General features: G+C 44.6%; 1 protein-coding gene across 15 annotated transcripts in view; it reads left to right on the top strand.

Moving 5' to 3' along the window:
• HDAC4 (histone deacetylase 4) overlaps positions 1–16,731 on the top strand; it is a 233,623-nt gene that overhangs the window by 204,293 nt on the left and 12,599 nt on the right. For 12 of the 15 annotated variants that reach the window (XM_084522961.1, XM_084522963.1, XM_084522964.1 and 9 more), the window contains 6 exons: positions 110–165; positions 1,105–1,192; positions 2,491–2,610; positions 4,709–4,806; positions 13,658–13,776; positions 15,532–15,665. In XM_084522961.1, the coding sequence (XP_084379087.1) occupies positions 110–165; positions 1,105–1,192; positions 2,491–2,610; positions 4,709–4,806; positions 13,658–13,776; positions 15,532–15,665 (615 nt within the window). Of the gene's footprint in view, positions 1–109; positions 166–1,104; positions 1,193–2,490; positions 2,611–4,708; positions 4,807–5,895; positions 6,737–13,657; positions 13,777–15,531; positions 15,666–16,731 lie in introns of those variants that run through there. The other 3 variants (XM_084522956.1, XM_084522954.1, XM_084522955.1) reach the window with 2 other exon arrangements.

Raw genomic sequence — 16,731 nt, 5'->3', positions numbered from 1 at the left:
CTGATTCCAAAGCAAAACTAGCACTTCTGGCCATGACCTCTGCACCCATCCATGTGAGATAAACTTTTCAACCTGTCTCATTTCTTTCTTTTCTTATTTCTGTGTGCAGAACGGATTTGCTGTTGTTCGGCCTCCAGGTCACCATGCAGAAGAAAGCACACCCATGTAAGTATACGTATGGGCTTTATTACCTCGCTTCAGTGTTTGCCTGTTGTGTGACCTACAGCTGGAATTAGAAAGGCTTTTTGTTAGGCTACTGTTGCAGAATTTCTTGCTTATTGATACGTAAAACAGCATGCCATTCAAAGCTCCTCTGGAAGAGGGCAAAATCTCGCTTTGTGGTTTGGGGTGGCTAATTTTTAGCAAGAATCAGCATTACAGCCATGCTTTGGAAAAGCACTGATGCTTTCGTTTACTCCTGTGAATTGTTTTAAGCTAAATGCTGATGGCTCACCCCATGTGAGGAAAGCAAGGATACGCAATTAATAGCCCAGCAAACACACTTGTGTCCTGGCACCACAGCTCTGACTGCAAGGTGGCAGAGCAGGAAGGCTTCATGAAGCACGAGCTGCAATCAGGCATCTTGCATGTGCTTCATACAGCAGGGCTGGTGTTAGGGCTTTGCATACTTCATGTTGCACTCCTGTATCTGGTTTCATGCCCTAGGTGCTTCAGCGTAGTGTTCTGAGGCCTCCAAGAGCACGTCTGCTCCCTCCCAGCCAATGCACGTAGCATCTCAGTGCTCCAGTCCTACTCTTCCTTTATTTTTCCTCCCTGCCATGTCCTCAGCCCATCTGCTCTGGTCCCCACCTCTCACACCCAAGGTTTGAGGGTCACCTGTGGGCAGCTGGCAACGAGCAGCATCTCGTTGCAGCGGGGCTGGGAGAGCACCTCCTGAGAGATCAGGAGACACCTGCTGCCGCCTGGCTATTTTGTGTTCCTAATTGAGCACACATGCATCTTCCAGAGAGGAAAGCAGAGTGAAAGCAGAAGAAATTTCTTCCTACTGTGTTATGTCTCAGATGATAGATGCATTGGGACCAGGGAGACCTATATTTAACACCTCTCATTTTCCTCTTTTCTCCCCCTTCTCATCACCTTCAGGGGCTTCTGCTATTTTAACTCCGTGGCAATTGCAGCCAAGCTGCTCCAGCAAAGACTGAACGTTAGCAAAATCCTAATAGTGGACTGGGTGAGTAAACACTGGTTCTTACCCTTCAGGAGAGCAGGTGGAAAATAAAAATATATATATATATTATTATTTTTAATTTCTTGTGGGGCCAGCCCAGACTTTCTAAGTCAGTGAAAAAATGTTGTTTGTGGTCTGTAACCCAAAATCCGTTTGGTAGGTTGGTATTTTTTTAATGTTTCAGTAAAAGAAATGCCTATTTAAAGGGTCCATAGTTTTCAGAATAAAATTGTAATTAATATAAAACAAGCCCATAATGCAATCTCAAGGATGGGTAACTGCAAACTGCGATGGTTTATTTTTTTAGGGATGGTTTTTGGCCTTAACTGCTGCGATCCATCCCAGCTTTCTTTTCAAGATGTGAGGACTGGTTGCCGAGAGGGATATGGGCTGTCGGGCATGGCTGGACCGGTGGTCTGGATGGTCTCAGTGTCCTGCCTTGGGGCCAACACAGCCTCCGTGCGTGTGGGCTGGCAGTCAGAAGTGTTCCCTAAATTGGATCAAGACAGTGAAATATTCTGCAGACAGTGCAGTGGAATTGAGAAAGAGCTTGTTTGTGATTTTGCTATGGTGATGTATAGATTTAAAAATGTGGCAGATACATTTTATTGATTTAAAAATGTATTTATGTGGCTGTAAAGACATCTGAGTTCCTGGGTATCAGCCAAGACTTTTGATTAGATTGCAACAAATCTCCTGTGGGCAAGACCCACAAGTTAAAATGAATATATTTGTCTTTTTGTTTTACCGGTTGGACCCACCAACTGTTTTTCATGTCACAAACAGGAGCATTTTGCAAACCCATCCTGCTACGGGCTGCATTTCTGCACCAAGTAGCAATGCAGCAGAGGGTCTGGTCAACAGGTTTGTGTCATTTAACATCACTGGGCCAGACCTGATAACTTTGCAGGGCACTTCCTATCACTGGTCACCCTGCAGACTGATTAAAAATGCATATTTAGGGCAACTAATACAGCCTTTCCATCCCCAACATCCCTCAAGACTAGGTATGAATCCAGTTCTCTCAATCCAAGTAAATTGGTCCTGGTTTTAGTTTTGGTAAATGTTTGAAATTGTGTTTATTTTCATTTATTTTGCGTGTTAAATGGGAAGCGTAACCTGAAGTCAGCTGTGCCAAACAGGTTACTCTCATTTGCAATAAACTGCTTCAATTAGATCAGCACCAAAAATGAAGCTCAACACCAAAGAAAATCCCCTACAAATCCCACGTTGATGGCTTTAATCTGCATTCTTACTAAGGCGCTAACCTCCCTCATATAATGCACTCTCTGTCCCCGAAGGATGTACACCACGGGAACGGTACTCAGCAAGCTTTCTACAATGACCCTAATGTTCTTTATATTTCACTACATCGCTATGATGATGGGAACTTCTTTCCCGGCAGTGGTGCTCCCGACGAGGTAAGAGCATGGATCTGCGTAGCCCCCACCCGCGTCTGTTAGGATCTGCTCGGGGTTGTCAGCCAGGTGCCCCCAAAAATCTTGGGGTAGGGCTGGAGGGCAGCTCCTGCCGCTGCTCCCACCCCTGTGCTCGTTAGCGCTTGATTGGGAGCGTCTTGCCCAGGCCTTTGTGGTTGCTGTGCTCCTGTCCAAGTCCTAACAGCCGTGGGCATCGTGTCCTGCCCCGAGAGCTGGCAGGAGAGCGCGTGCCTTGGCAAACAAGTGAGTGAGTGCAATTAGGCTGTGCAGTCCTGGTGGGACAACCTGTTCCAGAGCCCTGTGCCAGCTGTCCCAGACAGCATTTTCTTCTACAAGGAACAGGGCTTCATCTATTTTTCCAGCCTTCCCCCTAATGGCTGCTGCAGAAGGGCTGGGCAGCTCTTTCTCCTCCAGATGGACGCTCCTGCATCCATCACCTCCTTCCCTTCCCTCTGGGCTAGCTGGAAGTATCGTCCTTCAGGGATGCGGGGCCAGCACACAGCATCTGAAGACCCAGACCCAGGGACACCTTCCCTATGTTTCACTCTCCCGTTCAGCATCCCTGGGTAGTGAGACAAAAGCTAAAAATGCTAAAGGATGCTGCAAGTGGGTAGCACAGACACAATCATGATTTGAATGATAGAATCAATGAAACCTTCCCTGCCGTGTATGGTACAGTACGCTCTTCTGAGCTGTAGTTTTGGTGTAATTTTGGATTTGAAATCAGTCATGCCTAAGGAGTGTTCTGTTATCATCCTTCATATCTGACTTATCAGAGGGAAATTCTATGAAATGCTAGTCCTGCGTCCTCTGAGGCATTCTAGATTACATCTGAAAACTCCTAGAATTCTTACCCTGTCAGTTTTACATGTTCCCGTTCAGCGAACATCGATGTTTCCATTTAGGTTTCTAAAGAAACTGGAACGTAACGCGATACTCCTTCATTACCCTGTTTGTGCGCTACTGTTTGGGGAATAGCAGCAGCTCATTGCATCAGGCTTAATTTCTGCTTCAGGATGCACGAAGGCCTGAGACCTACTTTTTTTCTGCTGACTCTTTAAATTAATAATCTAATGATCTCGTTTACAAAATACCTAGTATTGTAAGGAAACACTATATATATATACACATATATAGGAAATTCTATACCTGCTCTGTATTTACGATTCCTCGTAATTTTTAGACATGCCATTCCAGACTGAGTACAACAAAAAAATACAAAATAAATTAAATTTAAAAGGGATAAGTAACCCACCTTGGATGGATGTACCCCCTGTGTTTTTCTACCAGCACTATTTGCAATGATACAAAGAATGTGAAATAAAAGCTCTGCAGCTTTTTTTTAGCTTAATTATCTGGCTGTGTATTGTATACCAGAATTCGTATTCAATTATTATTATTTTTTTCCGTATTCAGAGACCTGCCTGAATGCAGGCTTTTAAGGTTCAGAATGAATGGGGAAAGCATGGCTTGCTTCTCAGCAAATGAGTTACTGGAAACCCTTGTTTTATTTCTCAGTTCTCACTTGTTTTGCGTACTTGCAGTGGATGGGAGGGTGAGGGCATTTGCAATACAAGCAAGGATAGGGATTTACTTACATTTAGCACCCACGTGTCCCTCGAGCAGTGGAAATCTCTTCTTTGTGAATCATATTTTTCCCCAGTAGAGGGGGAGCTCGCTCTGATTAAAACTATGTTTTTTCCTCCCAGTTGCAACTACAATAAAATACAAAACTGTGCTTCTGAATATAAATGAAAACAAATTAAGGGAAGGTATTGCATGTAATGTGCTCTCCTACAAAAGGACCCACTTATTGGTGAGGTGTTTTTTGGGTGAGCAGCAGTCAAACGTAGCCTGCGTACAGCTCCCATAAGCATCATAGCATTTGTGAGCAAGGAGGAGCTTTATTTTTACTCTTGTCTGGGGACTGGGTCACTCTAGAGAGAAAAATTAACCTGGCTGCCACTGAGCTATTGAATCAAAATCCATATTCAACTGGAAAAATCCTGAGAGAGCAGAGAGGTGTTGCCAGAGTTCGCTGTCTCTGTATGTATAACTAAGTACCATTTCCCATTTTCAGGTTGGCACAGGAGCAGGAGTTGGTTTCAATGTTAACATGGCCTTTACTGGTGGCCTTGATCCACCAATGGGAGACACAGAATACTTGACTGCTTTCAGGTAATATTCAAGTTTTCCTCTCACAAACATATTTTTCACCTAAACTGGGTTTCTTTCATCTTGTGCAGTCCTCCTTAATCTTGAGCCTGTCTCTTGCTAAGTTAAGAAACGCAGGTTTTTCATCTTGTTGCAGTTAACTTTCAGAGTGCCATGTAGAATAAAGATGAATTAAATAAATAGGATATTTCTGGCCATAAGGAGTGTATCTGTGACATTAAGGAGATTGACGTACTCGCTGCTTAGCACTGATTGATGTACGAATGTAAAACATCTACTGATATGAATGAGCTCCTCTGTTGCTGACCAGGAACCTTTTTAAGCTCTTTGGGTGGGTGCTTCTCTGGGTAAACCCACCTGGATGGAGAGGGAAACCCAAAACAACTTTTCACAAGTTACCATGAGTTGAAACTTCAGAGTGCAGCTGTCCCAAGGCTTGAGACATTATTACTGTGATGTATGCAATGGGACCCGACTTCTGGGCAAGTTGGCCACGCTGTCCCTCTCCTGCAAGAGCTGTGCTCGTGACTTCCACCCCACCTCACTCCCAAGCTTACCTAGCAAAGGGGCGTGGGCTTGTTTCTATAAGCCATGTTTTTTGTTTTTATTTATCCAAAATACTGAATTTATTTCCCCTGTTCTAGCCAACTGGAATTGGAACCAACTGAGCTGTTGGTTTTGTGCTTTCCTTACTGGGGTCTGGTTTCTCCCCAGCAGCAGCATGTTGTGTTTTATGAATAAAAATACAACCATCTCTGAAATAAATGTTACTCATCACTCACTGCTAGTGTGAATGAAGGTAAGCGGAGCTGTGGAGCTGAATGAATGTGTTGCTGGGATATCCTCCTTGATTAGCAGTACCTAATGTCATATGTAAACCGTTGTGTTGGGTCGTAAAAGCATATTCAAGAGTGCTCTGAAAAACTGTCGGTGAGTTTGCAAATGGAGCAGGGAAAGAAGCCACTTTTTGAGCCACTTGTTCCTGTGCTGATGGTCTTACCCATAAATATCATGCTCTTGTGTGATACCTGGGGAATGCAGGGGCATCTGCAGGGAATCCTTTACCTGATCCTTATTTTACTCTCATGGCAGCAGCGTCAGAAGAGGTGTGTGAAGCAAAACACAGGTTAACAGACCTACTGCCATGTGCACCCAGGCTGTCGTCTCTCTGACCAGTGTCACAGCGGGAGTGATGCAGGACTGGGGGTTGATCATCTTGCTGTGCCGAGCAGCTAAGGCACAAAATACATGTACCTCAATAGTGTGATTGTACATCACTGCTGTTTTGGGGACTTGCTGCAAGCCTAGGCTGATACATTTGCCTCCCAGACCCGTAGAGAACGTGAAAAAGAAGGTATTAAAATTAACTCTGGAAGCAGCAGGATAACAAGATGAAACAGTGACAGATCTTTCTGAGTGGAGGAGAACCTGTAAGTAATGCAGTAATGAATAGAGGCCTGTGTGAGATTACACTTTCCTTTCCAATACTCTTTCCAGGAGAAGGAATAGAATTCCCCGGGCTGCTGGATGTGTAGGCTTCATTTTTCTTTGAGACTGTCCTGTTCCACCCTGTGTCCCCCCACATGCTGTGGGTCCTGCCTCCCCAGCGTGCCTCTTTTTTTAACAATTACCAGTTGAAGTGGTTTTCTGTCCTCAAACCAAATTTAGTGCGCTTCTGGCAAACACCCTGCATACATTCAGGGGGACACACGTGCCAAAACATGAGATGCAAATTTCTGGCAATAGCCAGATGGAATGTCGGCTTCACGGAATAGCATTGCATGCATTAAATCTGGGAGCATTATTTTCTCTTCTCCACTGTCCGTGTGTTTGTATTCAGTTATACTGAGCAAAAAGGGCTTTTACTCCTCAGCATGCCATTAAAAAGCCTTCAAAGAATGTATACAATTTAAAATAACATCTAGTCAAATAACTGTCATTTGTCTTGATGTTTTATTCCTGTTACAGGAAAGCAGCACTTTCCTCCAAAGTGGAAGTCTGTTTATCCCAGCAGTCAACAAGACTGATCTCTTCATTATAAAGAGAACCTGTAACTCGCAGCTGAGTGACATACTTGCTATTAAATATTAATTGAGTTTCAAGGCTCCTGGAAAATTGTTCAGACCAGTCTACGCCGTGAGACCTTTGCCAGCCATTCCTTAATAGACGCTGGTGTCTTTTTGCCCAGAGACTGCAGCTATTTGGGGAACATATTTTGTAGCTACTCTCAGCCCTTATTTTGCCGTGGTTTCTGGGTAGCGAGGTGCTTTGTGACTCATCCTCATAGGTAGCACCTCCCGGAGCCTGCCCCATGTGCACACCTTCAGTCAATAAGTTAAATTGGAGGCTTTTTTAATCTTATGCCAAGTTTGGTCATGATAATACATTATCAAGTGACCTTTTTAAATCTTAACCAGCTTCTTTGAAAAACATTTTTTTCCTGAATCTTTCTATTGATTTTAATGTAAAATTATGCTTTGAAGTTTTCAATTTATAGTCCCCTGAGAGTTAGAAAGTGAAGGGAATGGGTCATATATCCTTTTTTTTCTTCTTTTCTTGTGTTCGCCCCTTGAGACAATGCATGCCTTCAAGGCAGCACCTTGTTATTCCACCCCATCGAATGCCACGTTGCATTTGCTGGGGATCAAACCTAAGATGAAGAAAAGATAAGAAAATTGGCCATAATGAACTCCAGAAGCAGCAGGCATTTTCACCATGAACTTGGAAACTCACAGTGGAGAACTGAGCTTTAATTCAAACCAGTCCAAATGCCAAACTGTGAGGCTTTGAAGTCTGCAGAGGAATCAGTGGAAATCCTTTGAGCTAGGCAAAGATACTGATATACTTTTTCTTTTTCTCCTTTTTTTTTTTTTTTTTTTAAGCCTTAACTCTTGACGTGCTTGTCTGCTTTTAAGGAAGAAAGCCATCTTTCTGTGTAAAAACACTGGAAGAAAAATATGTGTCATGCTTTCCATTTTTTCTCCTGTTTCAGGGTAAACAGGTATTCGGATCTGATGAAAGCATGTGCGCTAATGAAATAATAACTGAGATAATTGTCCTCATAAATCAGCCTCCTGATGAATGAATAAATAAATCCCAATTAAACTTATCATCCCCGCACTGAAAACCTGCTTCAGACCACGTCATTCCACCCTTCCCGGAGAAAGAACAGTAACTTGCTTCAAAGGCTTTCTGCTGATCACTTCTTCGAGCCGTGTCAGCCTCCCTGTGTTTGCACTGCAGCGTTGTGCTGGACAGGGTAGCGTGACCTCTTAATATTTATTAGTGCCGCTGAGCCATTTCACAAGTGAGAACAAGAGTTAAAAATGTGAAGCGGAGAGCAGCCGTGCCTTGCACTTTGTCGCTTATTGTCTTCATAACTGAGGACTGAAATCACCGGCTGCAGCCGCACGCTGCGTCCCGTCCCGAGGTTGGGGTGAAATCACGGCTGCTAAATTTGGGGGGGAGCAGGGTGGGGTCGCCCCGGTCGCTAACAGACGTTGAGTCTGACAGCAGTGATTTGGGAGTTCGCTGAGAGCTTGGCTCTCCTCCACGCTATCGTAACTGCGCTCTGCCTGCCCTAGACAGCATTACATTATAATTTAGCTGACCATTTACTGCGCAAATGTTCCACGGCTGAAGTCACCACCAAAGTATGTGGGCAATACAGATCTCACAGATTATGCAGAAATGTATTAAACTCTAACGCGTAAAATGCAGGGGCATATAATTTAAAATGTCCCTAACTCATCAAAATGTTATTGGTATTCACTGCTGTTATTCCGTAGTTATAGAAACAAACGGTTGTAAAATTCCCCCTTTTTTTTTCTTTTTTTTTTTTTTTTTTACCAGGGTCTGTTGTTCCCTGACTTGTTATACAAGAAATAATGTTTGCTCCTATAAATTCTCATGACATTTTCAAAGGTTGTGTAAAAGTATAGTATGCAAACCCAGCTAGGAGACCTGCCGAAAAAATGTGAAGGCTGTGGCTAGATCCCTGTTGCACGAGAACAACAATTACTTAGTGAAATTAAATTGTATTATACACAGGAGTTTTCCTCTGAATTTGCTGTAAGAAACTTTTCCTGATGATTTTAGCAGTTGTGTCGTTTCATCTGATTTTTTTCCAACCCTGACGGCAGCCTCTCGCGCAATTATAATTCCATGTAGGGTTTGATTTCGTGTTACTTTTATTTTTATTTAAAACACCTCAAGCAGAAGCAAAGCCAGGACTGTAGCTTGAGGGGTCCCTCCTCCTCCTCCTGCCCTTCTCGGACAGACCGGAGCAAGCGTTCAACGGGTTTGGGAGCCAAGTTGGTGGTGGGGGGGGGGGGGTTGTTCTTTCCTTCGATCCATAAAACATTTCAGAAGTGAATAAGGGGGAGGGCGGAAGCTGGTGGTGTTTTGCCTGGAATCGTTGTTTCTGCATTTTAAATTTCGTCCTCTCTGATGCTTATTTCGTCCCCAATCTCCTAATCCCTTTTGACGTAGCAAATGACCGTGGAGATGGCTGCTTGGAGAAACAAAGACTGGAGCCTTCAGGAAGCCGATCAGCCTCCGGAGCAGTGGATAGCGTTTGGTTTTATATGGCCAGCAGTGGGAAAAGAGGTTCTGAAAAAAGTGCTCAGCCTTCTAAGTTGCACTGATTTGCTCGCTGCAATTGAGCATTTAAAAGAATCCCCCGTAGAACTGTTTAATCTGCCTGTCATTTATTAAGCGTTTAATCGGTGAATTGGCCAGAAATAGACTAAGAAGTATTCAGTCTTCTGGAAAATACATAGAAAATTGTATATTTTCCCCCCAAATGATTGCAGAACATGATCAGCAGGTTTTGCTGTTTGCAGCCATCAGTATTAATGCATAACTGTTCAGCTTAGCCATATTCAAAGTCAAACGAAAGGATTTACTTTGTGCTAAGCAAGCAAAACAATCAGCCAAAATATAGAAAATTTAAAGGTATAACCCTTGTGTTTAAAAAAAAAATTGGCATGGCTTGAAATGAAGATTCAGTGTTGTGAACCCTTTCATTCCCCAGTGAATAACCTTGCAGCCACCTTAGCCCTCAGTTGAAAGACCCAGTTTCAGAGAAAACTGCTCACCTTCTTGATAGTAATTTAAATCTGTGAATAGTATGATCATCAGGGCAAAATCATAAGCTTGTTTGAAGTTTAATTGTTGTTTTCTCTTGGGACTTAGCTTTAATGTGACGGATCTGAGCGAAAAGGGTATTTTCTTCTGTGCACAAGAAAAATTCAAAACCGAAAGACTGAGTTAAATGTGCCTGAAACGCTGTCCGCAGATGAAATCTCAGAAATACATCACTTGAAAGCGGTTCACTTGGGCTTTCGGTTGCCTCAGTCCTAAAATTTCACATGTGAGTCTCATTTGTTTCAATTAAAAGGGAAGAAGGAGGGAGCGCAGAGGCAGGAGGGCTTTGGCACGCTGCAGCCCCGGGCAAAGCCTTGAGCTCCTCCGAAGCCCCATCCCCGTGCTCCGCGCCGTCACGCTGACCATGTGTTGGTTCAGACCAGGGTAAAGTTCTCTGGGCAAAAATATAGCTGCACATGTATGGGTGAGTGTCAAGCAGAGCTGGGGCTGCGGCTTTGGAGCGCTGGTGTAACACTGGAAAGAGGAGGAAGTCAGCAGAAAGAGCAGCCTGTGAGAGTCGGACGAAGGGAAAGGTTCAAGTCCGGATTTGACGGCGCTGTTGTGTTTGGGTGAGCGTGGCAGTCACGGCACCAAAAACATCACCTCGCTTATTTGGTCTGACACAATGCCCCCTGGCACTCCTGTGGGTCTCAGCAGCCTCCGAGCACACACATCTCCCAGCCCCCTGAGCACAAAGCTGTATGTTGGGCAGCCTCTGTTGGTCCATCTTGGATGGGGAGCCAGGGGACCCTGCTGCTCACAGTTCTTAAAATTTTGAGGGACCAGGTAGAAATTTATTTTGCATTCAGAGCACTAATAATCACTTAAAAATGAAGCTGCGTGCAGGGGGCAGCCCGTTGCTGCAGTATGGTCGCCGCGTCCTCTGGACATCCTCAGCACGGCTTCTTTTAACCATTGTCAGAAACCGATTGATTTACGTCTAACCAGCAAGCACTGCTTTTTCTCTCCCCAAATTTCTCCGGATGGGTTTCACCTCCAGCAGTCGGAGCTGCCTGTGCAGTGTCTGTGCCACTAGAGGGTATCTCCGACCTACTCTCGCCGCGCTGGGGCTCTCCTTCGGGTGCCTTCGGACCTGGCCAGCAAAACCTGGTGGCCCCGTGGTTGTGCTGGTGGCTGGATGCTGCCAGACACACGCACGGGTTTGGGTTTGCTCCATCGGGTGATGCCGCGCAGCAGCTGAGGTTCTAGCAGCTCTCGCCGTATTGTAGCTTTGGAAAAAAAAAAATTGATGATTTTAGCAGTTCTGCTTGGGTTAGGAATTAAATAGCTCAGCAGTACTTCAAAGCCCAGGGAAAAAAAAAAAAAAAAGCTTTGCCACGTGCACTTGCTTCAAAACTGCTGGTTTAGTCCTTTGTCAAGGAGGTGGTTTCTACTTAAAGTGTCTGTGGGTTTCACTAACCAGGCTTTGTCGGCTGAAAAGCCAGCAGCAGGACAATACACTGTTTTGTCTTCCTTATGTAATAATCTCTCTGAGGACAAAATGTATACGGCAATTAAATTGTTTGAGGAAAAAACTAAAATTCTGCTTTCAGATTCGGTAAGAATTAAAATCTTCCTCAGTACAGAGAAGGCGAATGCTGCCCAAAAAGCTCTGCGACCCATAACCACCAGCAGAGAATTACTTTATTTTCATAGCAGGGAAAAGAAAATTAGATCCCATTTTTTGTGCAGGTTTCCATGTCTCTGTGCAGTGAGACTCAAAAGCAGGAAGATTGCAAAAAAAATAAAGTTTGAAGGTTTTTTTGGGCTGCACGGTGTCTCAGCATCCGAACCAGCCCTGCGATGTACCCAGTGTCCCTGCCCGCACGGGGACACTGCTCAGTGTTGGCAGTGGAAACTCTGTGGTGGGTTTGACTACCACTAAAAGTGGCTCGTTGCATGGTAGATGGCAATGCTACCTTAAATTGAAGTGTGCAGAGGGCAAAATGGCATGAGATCAGATCAGTCTTGGGGCAAATACTAAAGCTGCTGATGCTAGCAGATGTCTTGTGGCTGTTTAACACAGATGTAAGAGGAGATGGGAGCTTCTGTGTCTTGATAGCACCTGGGCAATCTCAGCACAAAATAGACCTTCCTGGTGGATTTCTGATTTTCAGAGCACCCAATAACTACTACACTCAATCAAGGAGGACCTTTTCTGTTCTCAGAGCATTCTGTAACCACTGTAGTCAATAAAGGTGAAGCTGTCACGGCTACAAAGATACTTAGAGGGTTGTGTTTTGGTATATAAATTCATTTCATGCTCCAGAACACTAACCTTGGCAGTAGCCATTCCTAGGACAGGGAAACAGGGAATGCTGCCATCTTCAGTACCATAAGGGATGGCAGTGTTCAGGATTCCCTAGTCATACAGCTGATACCGAGGTCTGGAGAGGTATCTCCAGGATTGGGTTGGTAAGCTTATACGGGAAAAAGAACATAATTTGGAAAATATTCCTGTATACAGGGGGCCTTGAGATTAACACCTCTTTGTGCACCTCCTTGCTTTTCCACCATTTCCTGCTGTTATCATTGCCTGATCCAAAAACTGAAAATGATTTTCAAGCCCATGGATGCGTGTACCCCGTGTAAGGTGGTATTTATCCAAGAGTGCTTACTACAGGCTTTGTTAATCAGAAAAGATTGTGTGTGACTGTCATGTTTATTCAGAAGCTCCGTTGCTTTCACTTTTTTCATTGCTGTGATTTCAATTCTGCTGTGTTTGTGCTGGAGCTATTAGATGAAGAAGCAATTACTTGCTCTCTGCAGAACTTTCCCGTTTCGCTTAGTTGGCGCATTGACGTGGGAAATATGGGGTGTTTGCAACCTCATGGATTTTGCACAGAAATTTAGTAGATTGAAGAGAGAAATCAGGGCGAAGATGCATTTTGCTGAGAAACCACAGAGATGCAATTTGGTCCTTTTTTAGAGGACAAGATGTCAGAGGATGGGAAACTGGATCTGGGCGTATTTGGGCTGGATATTTGCATGTTAAAGCTCATTCACTGCCTGTGGTAACCATCCAGCCCTGTCGACTTTCTTTTGTTTTGGTTCTTGGTGGGCCAGCTGAGCAGCAAGTTCATGGACCCAAGGCTGGCAGTGCCCCAAACAGCTGCACGATGCAGTGGTAAGGGTAGCACTCACCTGCACCACGACATCCCCAGCCTTTCATTATGGGTAATGAAAAGCGCAGCATGGAAAAAATAAATGGCTTTGCAGATGCTGCCAAGACTGATGGAGATGTTTAGGAGGAGCATGGGGCTGTAGCTAGGAGACAAGTGCCACACACCAAGGTTGCTGTAGGACAGGTTTTCCAGGTGGTTTTTCAGTCTGGGCCAGATGCCGTCTTATTTTCTCCTTATGCCCTCGGTGCCCTGACATATGAAAAGCAAGATATGATCACAAATGGAAAACACAATGTATGGCAAGTTATTTCCCTGGTCAAAACCTGAGGTTGTCAGCAGAGAAAATAAACCTTGATGAAAAAATAACATGAGAGAGGCATATTGACTTTATACTGTGTGGTGTAGCATTGCAAGGTTTTCTGCCAGCCAGGCTCTCATCTGCTAATTAAAAAGGAAATGGACTTTGCTACTGTGGAGAAACACCATGAGGCTTTATAAACCATTTTCTAGATGGCTTAAGTGTTCCTTGGTTTGTCTGAGAGCCAAAGTAACGGGTCTGCTATTGTTCAATTCTGTTGCAGAACGGTAGTAATGCCCATTGCCAACGAATTTGCCCCAGATGTTGTGCTGGTGTCGTCTGGTTTTGATGCGGTGGAAGGCCATCCCACACCTCTGGGAGGATATAACCTGTCGGCAAAATGTAAGTTGTGGATGGAAAAACAGCAAAGATCTGAAACTGGTGTAAATTGTTGCTGTCCTGGGGGCCAAATTACAATATATCCAGGTTTTATCTTTTGGGAGTCTGCTTTCAAATACCTTATTTTAATGGCAATTTTTTCAGACTTTTTGTTGCATTTACATTTGTTTTGTCACTACATGGTATGTATTTTAGTCTTGCTGAAGCCTTTGCTTTCTTGAAGCATTGCATATTTCACTTTAAGTGCAAGTAAATTACTCAAGGAAATGACCATGTCACTTGTACTCATATCTTGGTGGAAGACAGCTGCTTAATTAGAAAAAGTTACGTTTTTTAATGCAAAATTGCAGAAAGAGGCAATGCCAGATATAAAAAGATAAACCCCTGCTCTGAATACTAGCAGACATCTACTTCTTCCTCTAGGATACCTTAATAAAAATTTGGGCCAAGTATATTTTTTCTCTATCCTTGAAACAATGACATGGGTCCACAAGAACGTCCCTTTTGCTTTGAATCTGTAATGTTCTGCATTGCACAGGAGATGCACTCAACTCCACACACACACACACACACACACGCAACACCTCCTTTTTCACAGTGCTGGATTTATCTGGTACTGTGTAATTAGGGTCATTCAGGAAAATAGTTTTTCTTGCAGAAGCCAAAGGATATTTTTTAAGAGTTTGTTTCAGTCAGGAAACTTACTCTGTACGGTGAACTTCAGACCTTTGCAAGGTAGCTGAACCTATAAACTTTATACAAGAATAAAGTGAAATAGATTTACAAGAGAAGTTATTTAAGATATCCAGAAACACTTTGTAACAAAGAGCTCTTGTTTACCTGCCTGTTGTATTTCCCATGTTGTGCTACTCTCACAAAATGTGAGGCTGGTTACTGCGTTACGTGCTCGGCCATGAGTCTTTTATCTGGCTGTTAACTTGCCAGTTTGCAAAGGCACTTGCAGGGGCTACGAGACACTGCAAAACAAAAAGCAGGGAGCATGGGTGAGGGTAGAAATGTGCAGAGTTCTCTTTCATTTGGATCTTTTTTTTTTTTTTTTTTTTTGAGGGGGAGGGTTGGTCTGAGGACATGTTTTTTAAATCCTCACAGCTTGGTTCTGTTTTGTTTAAAGGGTAGAAATGTATTGTGTGTCATATGATCAAAGCCCCGGTGCCCCAGGAATTTTTATAGCATATTATATACGGGAAGGAACGTCTGTTAAGGACTGCATGTCAAATATCTCTGGGGCGCTGCAATGCCGCTATCACAACCGACAGCACCGGCAGCAATTTCGCTGCTTTCCCCTTGCCCTCCTCCCCCGGTGCCTCCCGCACGACTTCTCCAGCATCGCCTTTTCCTTCTCGAGCCTCATGCAGCAGGGCGAGGGTGGCTCCTTCCGTCCTCCTCCTCCCTTTCCCCGGGTGGCCTCTGCCACCACATCGAGCCCAGGGGCTGCCAACAGGGCTGCCGGGGGCCTGCGGTGCCCCTTGCCCGGATAACCTCCAGCGGGGAGGCTGACAGGGGCAGCGGGGTGCGGATCCATCCCGCGCCGCTGCAGCGGGGAAGCGTGGCTGGAATTCCGAAACGAGCGCATGAAAAATCAAACCTGGCTTATATTATGCCTTTAAGTCCGCTCGGATCCCTTGTGGTTTTTTAATATGATGTAATTCCTTTTTATAACGCTTTGATCCTTCGCCAGGAGCCTGATTCCAGCGACAACCTCTGCCCTTCTCTCGCATTTCCTCTTTCCCCTCGCAGGCTTCGGGTACCTGACGAAGCAGCTGATGGGCCTGGCCGGAGGCCGCGTTGTGCTGGCCCTTGAAGGAGGCCACGACCTGACCGCCATTTGCGACGCCTCAGAAGCATGTGTTTCTGCTTTGCTGGGAAACGAGGTACGGGGAAACAAAAAACATGCCACCACAAGGCCACAGTGGCGTTCCTGGTGGCACCTGCCAGGTGCCTCAGCCTCTACCCCCTCGTCCCATGGAGTTTCCAGTTGTGGCATTGGCTTTGGGCTTTTTACTCTCCAAAACAGGGAATCTGCCCAGTTTTTCTCGTTGTTTCCTGTCCTTCCATTTGAAGGAGACAGGTTGATTTAATGAGCACATCCTATATTATTTTTACAACTACCTTTGTTTGGCAATCCGCACTTTAAAAGGATTGAAATAACTAAAAATTTGCTTTTATTCCTTCTCCAAGTAGTTTGCTTTGGGCTTCCAGGGAAATGACTGATTAGTTCAATTTCATTCTGAAGTACTTGTCCAAGTCTTCCCCTCTCTTTGCAGCCCTCCTCCCTAGTGGTTCAGCAGATTTTCTCCACCGGACAGCTTGCTTGACACTGTTTTCTACTGTATTTTTTCCTTGACATTATATTTTCTACATTCTGCACATTGCTGTGTTGAAAAAGCCTTAACTGTGTTACAGAAGTTGGCAGGAAGAGCCAGGGTGTTTGATTGCAAGATAAGAGCAAGGCAGAGAAGTACAAAAAGGAAGTCTAGTTTTTGGTTTCTGGAGAAGTCGGGGTGTTTTCCTGCAGAGGCAGATACTTCGGCTTTTCTTCCTGTTCTTGCTGCAGTGGAATTAAAGAATAAATTATTCAGATTCCTCGTGGCCATCCTCCTTGATGCAGAAGGATGGCTATTAGCATCCGCTGCAGCTGGCTCCATTTCTTCCAGCATGACTGATAATTGAAATGTTCCCAGTGGTGGCATTTGACCTGTTTTGGGCTCAAGGTGTTCAGGCTCTTCATGCCCTACAGAAATACTGCAGCAAGTAAGTACGGCGATCAGTTGGAGCAGCCAAATCTCAGACTGGGGGCCTTGTGCATCTGCCATGTCTGTACCTTTGCATACATTTCTGTTCAAGAAGCATACATGTATTTCTCTATAATTTGTGGGCTTGTGACTATGAGCAAATGGTTTGTTTGGGTCAGGCCTCCTTCTTACTGGACACGTGTTC

The sequence above is a fragment of the Aythya ferina genome (genome assembly GCF_964211825.1).
Source record: "Aythya ferina genome assembly, chromosome: 6".
In the NCBI taxonomy this organism is placed as follows: domain Eukaryota; kingdom Metazoa; phylum Chordata; class Aves; order Anseriformes; family Anatidae; genus Aythya; species Aythya ferina.
The sequence above is the reverse complement of the archived record's forward strand: the minus strand, read 5'-3'. Positions and strand labels throughout refer to the sequence as shown.